The sequence below is a fragment of the Rattus norvegicus genome, chromosome 5 (genome assembly GCF_021556685.1).
Source record: "Rattus norvegicus strain SHRSP/BbbUtx chromosome 5, alternate assembly SHRSP_T2T, whole genome shotgun sequence".
Taxonomy (NCBI): domain Eukaryota; kingdom Metazoa; phylum Chordata; class Mammalia; order Rodentia; family Muridae; genus Rattus; species Rattus norvegicus.
Window position 1 is genome coordinate 106,584,188 of NC_141538.1, and position 13,907 is coordinate 106,598,094.

At 44.2% G+C, this 13,907-nt stretch overlaps 1 protein-coding gene across 4 annotated transcripts in view; it reads left to right on the forward strand.

The window, feature by feature from the left end:
• Positions 1 to 9,229, forward strand: part of Adamtsl1 (ADAMTS-like 1) — a 398,736-nt gene extending 389,507 nt beyond the window's left edge. For 2 of the 4 annotated variants that reach the window (XM_087549776.1, NM_001431178.1), the window contains 3 exon segments: positions 4,329 to 4,438; positions 5,130 to 5,350; positions 6,724 to 9,229. In XM_087549776.1, the coding sequence (XP_087405902.1) occupies positions 4,329 to 4,438; positions 5,130 to 5,350; positions 6,724 to 6,830 (438 nt within the window). In that variant the 3' untranslated portion in view covers positions 6,831 to 9,229. 4 annotated transcript variants of the gene reach the window in all.
• The last annotated feature ends 4,678 nt before the right edge of the window (positions 9,230 to 13,907 follow it).

The following is a 13,907-nucleotide window of genomic DNA, read 5'->3' on the forward strand; positions in this document are numbered from 1 at the left end:
GCATACTTACTTCCTTTGTGCTATCAGGGGCAAGACACATCTCCCTAAGATACTTTCTGCCTACACATAACTGAGCACACATCCCCACCTCCATGCAGTCAAGTGTACATCCTGTTGATGTACAATTATAGGCAAGCAAGCTGGTTTAAAGAAGCAAAAACACATGGTTTGTTATTTCACATGAACAACAGAGTCATTAAAATTGTACAAAACAAGGAAATTACAAGAACAGCTCCCAACATTCTGGGAAGTTATCTGTCCTTGGACAAGTGAGGCTTACAGGTTAGAGTATTTCTTTTCTGTATATCTCTTAAGAACAGTAATTTAAACTTAAAGCATAATATAGCAGCCATTGCAAAGATCAAATGAGTAGTCCTCATTTGACTGGAATATGCAGATGGAGCCTCCTTTAGATATAATGGAGGCATTATATTAACTTTATCCACCAAGGAGAAGTATTATTTTTAGTTGTGATTTTAAAAGGAGACCAACACAAACAAAAGATTCTAGGGGTAAGAGGAAGGAAGTCAAGGGGAGTGTGGTAATATTGTCTTCTGTCTAGTCCAGTTGTGACTGTACCTGTCAGAACCTCTGTCCTGGTATAGGCCAATGTTAGATACTAATAGTCACCCTAGTTGTATACCTAATTCACCAAGTGGCCTGCAGTCAGCCTCTACAATTTTATATTGTTGTACACACACACACACACACACACACACACACACACACACACACACACACAAAAGAATCAGGTGTAGAGTGTTTATATGAACTAATATCCTTGTATTTGATCCTAAAATCTGTGTTCAAAAAATGTTGGGGATCCATCCTGGGTGTAAGAGATACCAACAGTCTGATGTTCTGTCATCAGAGCATGCATCTGCCTATTCTTGGTTTGTCTGGGACAGCACTAATTGGCAGTGGCTTTTCTGACCAGTCTGGTATATAATTCTAGATGTTATAGAGCAGTTAGAAAACTTAAACTTGTTGGAATTTTAGCTATCTATATGTTTCTGTTCAACATTCAATAAAATAGGCTTTTGAGAGCTTTTTTAAAGGCTGCCAATAAGCTCTAGCATATATGACAAGGCGATTTCGACGGAGTGCCAAGACCATTTTATACTAGGGAAAGAATCATTTTTCAACACTTGATGTTGAATAATGTAAAAAGTGAAGCTAGTCCCTTTCACTGTGTAAAATTCTTAGAAGAAAACAAAGGGGGATCCTTCAAGGCATAGATAGGGCTTGGCAATAATTTCTTAGATGTGACAGTTCATTTTTGTTGCTGTAACAAACTTTCATGTAACAGATAAGTATGAAGAAAGTATATTTATTTCTTATAGTTCCAGAAACTGAAGTTACCAAGCAAGGAATGATGCCTGTATGGTAAAATATATGGCCATTTCACCAGCCTCTCTGCCATGTCAGGCACCACATAGCACGAAAGCAAGCATGCAGGCTCGAGTCTTACAAAGCCACACCTCACCCGGCCTTATCTCCCACAGTGCCACTCAACCCCTCTGAATACTATTAACATATGAAACTGGGAGTTAAATTTCAAACATAAGAACTCATAAAATCTATTCAAACCATACCAGAAAACCAATGCATCAAAATGAAGGAGGTGTTGTATACCAACAAGATGCTATCCAGTATGTTAACCAGCTGTCAAAGGTACAGGTCCACACTGAACTACATGATAGAAAAATTCTTTCTCAAAATGAAAAAAACAAACAAACAAACAAAAAGGAGCTGGTACACACCGTTAGTCCCAGTACTTAGGAGGCAAAGACAGCTGGATCTCTGAGTTCGAGACCAGCCTGGTCTACAAAGCAAGTTATAAGACAGCCAGGGTTAAACAGAGAAACCCTGTCTCAAAAAGGAGGAGGAGGAGGAAGAAGAGGAGGAGGAGGAGGAGGAGGAGGAAGAGGAGGAAGAAGAGGAGGAAGAAGAGGAGGAGGAGGAAGAAGAGGAGGAGGAAGAGGAGGAGGAGGAGGAAGAGGAAGAGGAAGAGTAATCCCACGTGTATTTCCATGTGATACTCACCGGGATGACTATGATCAAATAAATAGTGGGTTTGGTGTTGGCTGGGGTACAACAGAACACTCACTAGGGTCACAAGGTCTGCATTTGATCTCTGCACTGGAGAGAGAAATTTAGTGAAGATAAAAAAGTTGAATTTCTATTGAGTGGCCATAGGAAATAAAATGTGGTTTCACTACTGGGGAGAACAGTGTCAGTTCCTTAAAAGTTTAAAAAGAAAGCAAAACAAAAGGAGAGAGGGTGGCGGTAGAAATGTGGCCAGGATTTGTTAAACAAATATTTGAGATTACCAAAAATTAAATTAAAAAAATGAAAAACAATTACAGTGTGCCCCAAGAATAACTGTTCCACTCTACACACCAAAGCAGCAGCAGCACGGGTCAGTTAATGATGCCCCAGCCGACGACTAATTAGATCACATACAATAGTGGTCCCGTGAGAGTACGTCACCTGTGTTTGAGAGACAGTTTCATGTTTGAGAGTGCTCATTGCAGAGGGAGTTACTCCTAGCATCTGTACACGGGGGCTCACAAACACCTTTAACTCTAGTTCCAGGCATCTCTTTGACCGGTCTCCTGAATGAGCACACAAGCACACATAAATACATACTTATTTCATCATTGCATGATATGATATGATGATGCCATAGCCACCCTGGCTTTAGTTTGATGTTTGCATAACAGTAAAATTACTTACCAAAAAAAAAAAAAAGAAAGAAAAAAAAAGAAAAAGAAAAAACCCAGAATGTGCCTTCTGCAAGGCGCCATATATGTGGCCATATATGTGGCAGACTAACTAGAAATTAGACTAATTTACTTAAAATCAGCAACACATAATTATGTTAACAAATTGAACTAATCAAAGTTTGGTTTTATGACCTCATATGAGTGTGGTGAATTTCATGAGAGAAAATGATCAAACCCCCTAACTAAGCAAGGGGTGCACACAAGAAACTTATAAACCAATTTACATTAAAGGAAAAGGATAGAAAAAAATGTGGGAGACTTTATCTAAGTGGAAAGTTATCCAATAAAAATATATTAAGTACTTTTAAGTAGACAGGAGGGTACAAATCAAACCAAGATGAGATACAAGTATGTACTTAGTAGAATGCTTAATGTTTAAAATATATAAACATCCAAGATCCGAAAGTTTAAAGCAAATGGAAACCCATCTACCAGTGGCTGGAGAAGAAATAGGCAAAAAGCCCTTGTAACCCTAAGTAGATAATGTCTCTTAAGTCTGGATGTATACAGGCTGGATAAACACATACGAACAAAGTTGCATGCCTGGAAGCATGAAGCAGCACACCCCAGAGGCTTGGAGCAGTACTTTTTTTATTATAATTACAAAGCTATAAAGGAACTAAGTATTGAAAATAGAGGCGTAGTAACTTTTTAACCTTGGCATCGGCTACCTCTGGAGAGGCAGGCTGCTTTGCTACTTGGTGTGTCTTGTTTTCTTTTCTTGCAGTCTCTTAGCCAAATATAGTAACAGATGTTGAAATGGTCAACTGTGTTACTCCAAGACGGAGTCCCTTCTAACGAGGTTGTAGCACCATGCACAAGTAGACCATCTATATTCATTTCTGAGGACTCACTGCAGTGTTCTTTGTTTTACTTGCATTGCCTTACATGTACTGTATTTTACAAAAAAAAAATAGTTTTTTTTTTTCCGGAGCTGGGGACCGAACCCAGGGCCTTGCGCTTCCTAGGCAAGCGCTCTACCACTGAGCTAAATCCCCAGCCCCAAAAATAGTTATTTTTAAGTACTTAAATAGATCAATGTTATCAGATAAGGTATTGAGAGGTCTTCATCTCTGAAGTTGACCATCACATTCCCAGCATGTGACAAAGTATTTTCACAGGTTAGCCTGGGTCAGCCTTCTCTGGCTAATGCTACACTTCCCCTGGACATTCCCTAGTTCAATGCCCACAGTTGACTGTCCCGTTGTGGCACAGAGCACATGCCACTGAATGTCTGCTATTTGATCCAAAGAAGACAAAGAAGATCTGCAGGTCTATGATCCTTTCTCTTTTTTTTTTTCTTTTTTTTTTTTTTTACGGAGCTGGGGATCGAACCCAGGGCCTTGTGCTTGCTAGGCAAGTGCTCTACCACTGAGCTAAATCCCCAACCCCAGATCTGCAGGTCTAAAGACCCTACCCAATGACCCTGCCCTCTAAGATACACATATATACTTAGTATATGTCTAAGGGACTGCTACGCTTTGCAGTGTCCTCTTCGGACATAGATAACATGCTGTACATCTCTTTTTCCCCTCTCAGTGCAACGGACCTTGCATAGGCCCTCGTCTTGCTGTGCAGCACAGACAAGTCTTCTGCCAGACCCGGGATGGCATCACCTTACCATCAGAGCAGTGCAGTGCCCTCCCCAGGTAAGACAAGGCCTTGGTCCTCCTCTACCCAGCCCCAATATCAACAACACAAAAGACCTTGATGCAAGGATGTTGTCGCTCTTCCAATCTTACAGAAGGGGTCCTGCCCTCCTCCATCTTACCCTAAGTCAGTGAACTTGTATTTGTTGAATGAGTCAGCTTGGGCTTTCTTCTCTCAGGGATAAAGTACACATAAGTGTTCTTCATAAGTGAGGTCTGACTCCACAAGAGATTCACACTCATCTCTAGATGAGCAAGAGATGGCCACCAGACCACAAGAGTTCCACAAGTTCATCTTGCCGGCCTGTCTCTAGAAGTTAGGCCAATAAGAAAACTTTTGTCCCTAGGTCTTGACCTGTGCCTATCTACTACTGGCCCCAAGTATACTTCCTTGTAGATGATACCCTAGAAAAATGGCCCCATACCTCTACCTCTTAGCCCAAGATGAGACTCCAAATTTTACCTTTGCTAGTCTCCATGATGAGTAGAGCTTGTTCTCGGGTCATGAAAGATTGTAGAGCAGAGATGGGTGCTCAGGACAGTGGCCTCCTTAAGGTCCATGTCCACTCATTCCTTAACAGAGCAGAGATCAAGACCTCAACTTACCTACCTACATCTCTGAGTCTGTAGCCTGGCTTCAAATCTGGTCCCCACAGACACAGACCTCACCTTTGTCGTTATCCTCCTACAGGCCTGTGAGCACCCAAAACTGCTGGTCAGAGGCCTGCAGTGTACACTGGAGGGTCAGCCTCTGGACCCTGTGCACAGCAACCTGTGGCAACTATGGCTTCCAGTCCCGGCGGGTGGAGTGTGTTCACGTGCGCACCAACAAGGCTGTGCCTGAGCACCTGTGTTCCTGGGGGCCCCGACCCGCCAACTGGCAACGCTGCAACATCACTCCATGTGAAAACAGTACGTTCCAATCCCAAAGAACATTCTGCAAATTCCCCACAGGTCATCGGGTACAGAGGGCAATCCCTGGGACTGAACCTGAACACAGGGCACTGGATCAAGAAGTTCCCTAAGGATTGTGAGCTCGGGTCAGAATTGAACATTTTAGGTGGGGTACACGGGTGTGTGCAAGGATGTGTATACACATGTTCAGACCACAAAAGATGCCAGGATGTGTCCCAAGGGCTTCCTCTGTCTTCATCCTGAGCCCTAAAAGAGCCAAGGGCTGGATAAAATTGGCCTCCAACACACCTGCAGTCTACCTTGAAGAAGCACGCAGAATGCCCGCCACTCAGCCAGCTCTGCACCCATCACTGTTGTGCCTCACACCAGACAAGGACCTGCTGACCCCCTCCTTCCCAGCCCATGCACATCCACTGGAAAGGAACAGGAGACTGTGCCCTGACAGTCATCCATTCACCCCACCCTCAGGTCTGGAGCCTCTCCGCCCCATACCAGTATTTGTATTCTAGTCGGGTAGGGATCTAGTCTCTTCTCCTTAGAACCCGAAACCCAAGTGGGAGATATTCCCCCACAAAAAATGATGATAAATCTTTGCAAAGAATAGACAATAAGAGATAGGAGTCTAACCGCCCCCTCACTAAACTTCACTGGGCAGTCATTTCCCAACACTGAGGCAGAAAGCCTGTAGGCACGTGGCCCACACTCTTCTGACATACTGGGAGATGTGTGATGTATACTCTGGTGAAGTGCTGGTGTTGCTATCAGATGGTTGCCATGTTCAGAAAGTACTGGCTCACAGAGCAAGGAGTTACCGAGCTTACCAGCTACAGGCTGCACTGGTGTTTAAGAACTGAATGCCAGTGTCTGGGAGTCCTGGTGTACTGAAGAATGAGAGGCCTCTGAATAAAGAAAAGAAAGCTGAACAGGGAGAGGTCCAAGCCTGATGACACGGACCTTTCAACCAGGTCCTTGCTTGCACACTCTCACAAGGAACAGAATTCTGCCCTTTCGGGAGCATTCCTCACTAAAATAACAAAAGCCCATGGGGGGAAGAAAGCAGAGAGATGAGGTTATCCCAAGAGGAAGGAGAGTAAAATTACCAGTCTGAAGTAGAAGTAGCCATCATTAGGAAGCAAAGAAGGCCCTGAGATAGCCCAGTCAATCAGCCTAACGGCTGCAAGCTGGTGGGGAGGGAAGGGTAGAGGGCTGAGCACTGCCAGAGGAAAGGCTGTCCAGACGGGCTGGAAAGCCATGGTTGGGGTAGACCCCACAGGCAGCTTGCCGAGTGCCTAGGCTGGTCAGCAGCAGCTGCATCTGTGAGTTGTTTCACATCTCCTTTCTGTCCCCCTCCTCCCCTCCTGCTTTCCCAGCTGAGTGCAGAGACACCACCAGGTACTGCGAGAAGGTGAGACAGTTGAAACTCTGCCAGCTCGGCCAGTTCCGATCTCGCTGCTGTGGAACGTGTGGCAAAGCATGAAGACAGGGTACAGGGATGAACTCTACCCTGGCCACACAAAGGACTCATACAACCACCTTGGACATGACTTACGCTTTCTTCCTTTTATTTATTTATTTGCCCCTCCCCACACTCCCATGTCCACCTGCACCCATGCTCCTGAGGACCTTGGCATGTTTGCTTATTGCGCTAGCTGGAGGCAAGTGTTGAGAACAGAAAAGGAGACGTCTAAAGGAGGTTGCAGAGCAGGCCAGGCAGACAGCAGCTCCCTTGCAGAGCTGGCTCCTTCCCAATCAGGGTCTCAGAGACACAGAAATAGCAAGCCATAATCTATAGGGACAGTAAGGAGTTTGTAACACATAGACACAGGCACAGGCCAATAGGAGTGCTGTTCCTTTGTTTCCTGGTGTTAAGAACAGGGGAGCAGCATATTAGAGCAGAAACAAGGCTAGAATCCAGTTCTCTGGCGGCAGGGTGGGAAACCAAGAGAGAAGAGAACTGAAGTGTAGGCAGGTGGGTTACACCAAAAGAGACAAGCAAAATAGGCAGAAGGCACAGAGCTATGCATTAGACCGAGGCTGGGAAGAGGGAGGGAAGGGAAGCTTGTGTGTGCTCCTCAGTGGGAGGAGCTTGGAGACAGGATTGATTTTCAAGCAGCCACATGAGATGCATATGACAAGCCTGTGCACTTGGTACATTTGCACAGTCCTGTAGGTTCAACGGAGGTGGGAAGGATATTCAGGGCACCCGTGCTGCATGGCAGAAGGTGTGCCCTTCATGCGGTTATACAAGTGGCTCTCTACTCCCTCTTGTATCAAGTGACTTTTGTGTCTGCAGCTGTGGAAAACACAACAAGGAGTCAGTAAGGCAGTAAGGCTGCCCCTGTCATCTCCTCACTGAAATCAAGGGTCACTAGCCCTAAACTAACTGCTGCTGTGGGATGGGCATTTGAGCATGAGTCTTCCCGTTTTTCCACCTGAGTGACTTTGCTACTCCATGTTGGGCCAGGGGCTAGAACCATCGCTCACAAAGGATTCATTAAGCAACCTGTTTGCTGGCAAACATCTACAGGGTGTGGGAACTCTTGCTACCAGAGCTAGCCAGAGAGCAGGAGAGGGTAGAGGGGTCATGCACACCCATAGCGAGGTGTCTCCCAGTCATCACACAGTGGGCCTAGGAGCCCTTCCTGAACCACAGAGGAGCTGCTGTGCGCCCCATCTATGCAGCAGGCTGGGAGTAGGGAGTGTGATAAGGTGCTCTGGCAAAGCCAGAAGATAGCTAGAGACTCACAACATGGCCCTCAAAAGCTTTCTACCTATCCTCCTCGCTACACGGATACTATGGTAATTAACACACCAGACTGGGTGAATGGACCGCTCAGCAGGCTAAGCAGCACACACACTTCAGCAACACGCATCGGCTACAGCGACGGCTAAAACAGAAGCCCATGGCAAATCCTCAGTCAGCAGAGAAGCTTCAACAGTAATATCTGCCTTGGTATAGCAGATGAGGCAGGCAGAGCCCCGTAGCCATCAGAGAAGCCACCCCTCACAAACACACTCACCAAATGCTGTCACTCCAAGGTCACCACCGACATCAGGGCTGCATTTCCCAGCCAGCCTGGAAATTAGGTTTGGAAGACGATGTTAATCTGTGTCTTCCTAGGACATTATGGACAACTAGGGTGGGCCATCTTCCTCATCACAAAAATAGGCTCTAAGAAATTGCGTTATTAAAAGTCAGTGTAATGTTTATTTAAAATTAAAGAGAGTGTTTCTATGTATATCTTTTGTGAATATTTATTAGGATTTCTTGTATTAAAAAGTGCAATATTAGTAATTGTACATTGTCATCCAGAAAAACAAGTCTTTGGGGGATTTTATTAACTTCCTGCAGCTGTGTTCCTAAAAACTCTGTGGGCCATAATTGTATTCTTCCTAATTTTAAAAGAAACAAAACAGATGTTTAACTCTGATCCACTGTGTACAGAGTACCTTGTAAAAGCTAATGTGGGATTGGGGGAGAGCAATAGAATCGATTTGTTTGTGACACTAGTTATACATAAAACGAACACAGATTCTGTAATACCGATACAGTTGATTAGTTCAGTAGCTATTAAAAATCGGTGGTCAGTGTTTGAACTTTTATAATAAGCAGGCATCTTCCAGCTCTGCCACCTGTCAGAATGTGAGGTTGGAAGTGCCTTTCAGAACAAGTCGGAGAGCTTAGGTTTGGAGTGGAAAGCAGTGTGCTCCTTGCATGACATGAATGTACATTTAATATTTGTTCTGTGAATTGTGACTCAGCAGTACCACAAATTATCGGGGCTGCTGGATAATGCAGAAGGAGACACTTCCTCCTCTAAAACACAAAACTGTATTTATATTTTTTGTACAGATAATACAGCTTATTTATTTAAATCATGGTGTCAGCGTCTCTGTGAAGCTCATCATTCTCTTCATACTTTCTTACTAGCTGGGTGGCTCCCAACCAATTACACCTTACTGAAACGAGGAACTGCGGTTCCCCCTTTCCCTGGGAAGTTGGAGATCCAGCTCAGTAAATGAACTCGGAGGATAGGCACCAGCGGATGTGTGCACATCCTGGCTGAGTACTGTCTAACCAAAGGACATCTTGTTGACAGCCCTATGTAGGAAACTAGAAGAAAGCCATAAGTACCTTCTAGAAGAAAGGCAAGGGACGGTATCTCGGGATAGATGAAGACTCCATGGTGGCTTCCAGCCAGAAGGTGTGCACAGCAGGAGGCAGCCATGTAATGGAATTTTCCTTATGCGTTGTAAGTGGAGACTAAGCTTTATGGATCTCTACATTTAATCCTTGTGCAACCCTACAATTATTCTCATGTACATATGGCTGGCCACCTTGAAACACACACGCACGCACGCACGCACACACCACCATCATTTCCCACTGTTACTAGAAGGTAACAGTTACACAACATAGTATGCAGCATTGTGAGAGCTGTTGTCTCCTCCTGTCCCAAAATCAATTGTTTTGGTTTATAGGGTTCTGGCTCCTACATCCCTATTTTTAACAGATTTTTATAGCAACAAAGATCCTGTGAAGGATGCAGAAAAGCTGCAAGCACATTGGTAAAATTCTTCCTAGATAGGTCAAGTCAAAGGGCAAAATGTCCCCAGGCCTAGATGGTGTCCATGCAGGACCATTGTGAGAGAAGCTCCAGAACTCCCCACTAATCCCCACCCATGACACACACAGCACCCTCAAAGCTGAACTCTACACTGTTTTCAAGAAACTTACCCAACACATCCATTCCTATTGAGTACTGTAGCAGTGCATCTGAGAACTTTTCATTCCCCTGTTATTTTCTCAGAAGCTTTAGATTTGCTCAAATATATATATATATATATATGTATACACACATATATATATATATATACACACACACACACATATATATATATATATATATATATATATATATATATATATTCACCAGCAATACTGTGGAGAGAAGTCAAAGATGCCAAAGGGAAAAACCAAGAAGTCTCAAGAGTCAGGGAAGCCTCAAACATAAGGCACAGAAAGTCTCCAGGTTCAATCACAGATCCCAATCAGAAGACAGAAGACACTCTTGCCAGGGGGCCATAGACTCCAGTATAAATGCCTGGAAACCTGACCAGCAAATGTCTTAGAGTTATTATTCAACATTCCAAAGTCCTTGCCGGTCCTCATAAGCAACCAGAACAAACTAAAGGACTCCAGAAATAATGGGGTACATTAGGATCACAATGGTCAAGTGTCACCAAAACTCATTCACACTTCAGCAGCATCATCTATAAAGGCAGCACACCACCTAGGATGCAGGATGTTAAAAAATGCTAATTCCTTCAGGCTGAAGGATTGTCAGGGGCTGCACATGCTGAAGTACTCACTGGGGATAATTGTTTTTATCATCACCATCCAAACTAGCCCTGGAATGGCAGGGAGATGAAAGAGAGTTCGGGCTACTTTGTGTTATTTCCCACTGTCCCTTCTGTGTTTCCATTCTGGGCTGAGAAGGAAGCCAGTCTTTCTTTCAAAGCTTAGTGTTGCCCAGTAGAATAAACAAGAAAGACATTAGTGATCAAGTTCCAAGCTTTGTGTCTTGGAGGGAAAAAAAAAAGATCAAAGCATTTAGCCAAGTCAGACCCACAGACCCACGAAAGCCCAACGAGCACTGAGAAATATTTCCCAGAGCAAAGGTTATCTTAGAACCTCAGTGTAAAGCCTGCTCTGAAGTCAACATGCTCAAATGTAGACATCACTACCGCTTCCTCCGAAGTTACTGGAAAACATTTGGAAGTACTTGTAAGCAAATATACAAAGTACAGTTTGAGCTAAAATATAGGGACATCTCTCTCTCTTTTTTTTTTTTTTTTTTTTTGATATGGCCCATCTCTTCCTGCTGCAAACAAACTGGAAGGGAAAAATATCCAACTTAGTTATCTAACTCCAGACATGTTATGTCTCAGTAATCAATGGGGTTCCCTAAAGTAGTCAAGGTCCTCCACAAAAGACAAGAAAATGGTTGTGTGGAGAGAAGGTAGCACAGTTAAGAACAAGAAGAATCTGGTGAACTAGCCTATAGAGAGCTGACCCAGAAAGCAAAACGAACGCTTTCATCTCTCTCTTACCTCGTTTCATTCAGTGAGCTAGCTGAGCTGAAGACTTCATGATTCAGACTCAGTATGCACTGGATATAAAGTAAATCAGAGAAGGTGATCTGCCCAGGTCATGCTCTGCCAATTAGGAAATGACCAGTGTTAATATAGCCTTGAAGTAAACAGTAAAGAATCAAATGTAACAAGAATTTGACCAAATTTGACCCAAAATCTTCCTCTGCTCCCACCCACCCACACTTCTTGTCCACTTAGAGATGCTCTAATAGGTCAAGTCTAGATCAACACGTCATAGTCTGTCATAAACTGTTGTCCTTAGGTTCCCTTAGCCTCTTCCTCACAGCACCCCAAGTTTTTCAGTTTCTTTGTCAATAACCCTACACTGAAGGCAGATATTGGGAACCAATCTTTTGCTAAAAAGAACTGGGCTGCCATCCTGCTTGTCAACCAGAAGTTTATAGTTTTACTCAGATGGCTTCTGTGAGACACCTGGTCCCAATCAACCGCACAATGTCACGCCTCTGATAAGACAATATACAGCTGTCACTCACCCCTGTGTTTTCAAAGGGCAAAATTCACCTCCAACCACGCATTTCCCAGGTACTCCTAATGATATGGTTTATATATATGTAAACAGAAGTTAAATGTACAGTTTTATGTGAGTTAGAAAAAGCAGACAATGGGGAATGGTTCTCCTGCTGAACGTAAATAATATTTGTTTAAATGGAGTGCTTAAAGCCTCAGAGATTGCACAGTCAGCATTCAGACCACAGGCTATGCTGGGAAATCGCCTCCTCCTCTGGGACTTCATGTTATCCGGGGTTGACCTTTCTACAAATCCCATGAAAGACTGTAGACAAGCTGTGAACAACCTTGTTACCAGGTAAGCAACTCCATGAAATGTTTAATGGTCAAGGTCAAGAGGTGTGTCATGCCTTGGCTTTCTACCCCTCAATCCCACCACAGTTGTTTTTTAGGGAACAGTTGAAAGGTCAACAAATGGCTTGGCTGAGGCCACTGAAGGAAGATAAAGTTGTTCCATCCATCATCTGTATTAATCCTGTCCTGTGACAGCAGATCAGGAGGTCATAATGCAAGGGTATATGGCAGAAGCCAGCTCCAAGGATTCCCACCCTGAATGTTTCCACTTACGCAGCTCCTCCCTGCTGGAGTGGAAAGATCCTCATCTAAAAGCAAGATTGCATAACCAACTCGCCTATTCATTTGCACCGCAAGGGTCTGCTTTGCCCCTGTTGTAACAGGCATGGAAGATAAACCAAGCCTTCATCTGCACCCAGGGGTTCTCTTGCCTTTTCTCTGCCTGATGAGTCTCGACGCTTCACACTCATTTCCTCTTTCCTGACTTCCCAGCCCCTTGTCCCATCACACATGCCTATTCTTGCTTTCGACCTTTTTTATTAAAGCCATCAACTCCAAACCTGTGCACGTAGAGCTGGGTACCCAATCCCTGGGTTTAGAGAGCGTCCAGTCCATTTAGGGTGATACTACCTACAACAAATGTTATCCTATTCATCCTATTTCAAATGAGACTTCTGCCAAGCTCTGGGGAAGGCTCCAGGACTTCTTCCCATGGTCGCCAGCACACAAAGCCAGCACCCGTTCTCCTCCTCCTTGGAGCTTTTGCAAAATTCACCTGACTACAAAGTTCACCCTGAGTTTCTTTGACCTAACTTTTTCTCCCCGTGGAAATGTCAACAGACAAGATCTGAGTCTGACTTTTTCTAGCGGGAGACCTGAAATCACCCAGAAGAAAACCTGGCACTTTCTGAAGTGTACTTCAAAATATGTACTTTCTGAAGGATGAATATGGATGGAGGGCAGAGGGAGGAGAGATGAAAGGGGAGAAATAAGAAGAGATGGAGAGGGGGTTGGGGATTTAGCTCGGTGGTAGAGCGCTTGCCTAGCAAGCCCAAGGCCCTGGGTTCAGTCCCCAGCTCCAAATAAAAGAAAAGAAAAAAAAAAGAGATGGAAGGAAGGGGGAGGGAAGAAGGGAAAAAGGAAGGAAGGGTGGGAGGAATTGAGGGAGGGAGGGAGGGAGGGAGGGAGGGAGGGAGGGAGGGAGGGAGGGAGTTGAAAATACCTTTTTTTTCTTCAGTAAATCCCAAAGGGCCATCTTCTACAGTGGAAAAAAAAACTGTTTTGAACAGAAAGCTTAAAACTGAATTGATCATGGTGATACATTCCTATAATCCCAGCATAAAGGAGGCCAAGGCAAGAGGATAGTGAATTTAGGGCCAGGCTGAGAGCAAGACCCTATATTAAAAAAAAAATGTTTTAAATTTCCGTCAAAAACCTTCATTTCTTGCATTTCCAAAGAAATGGATGCTGTATAAAGTAGCCCTATTGTAATCAAATCAAAACTTTAATCTCTGTCTTTATCTCTCTTTTTCTCCTTCTGTCTCTGTCTCTCTCCCCACTTCTCTCACTCCTCTTC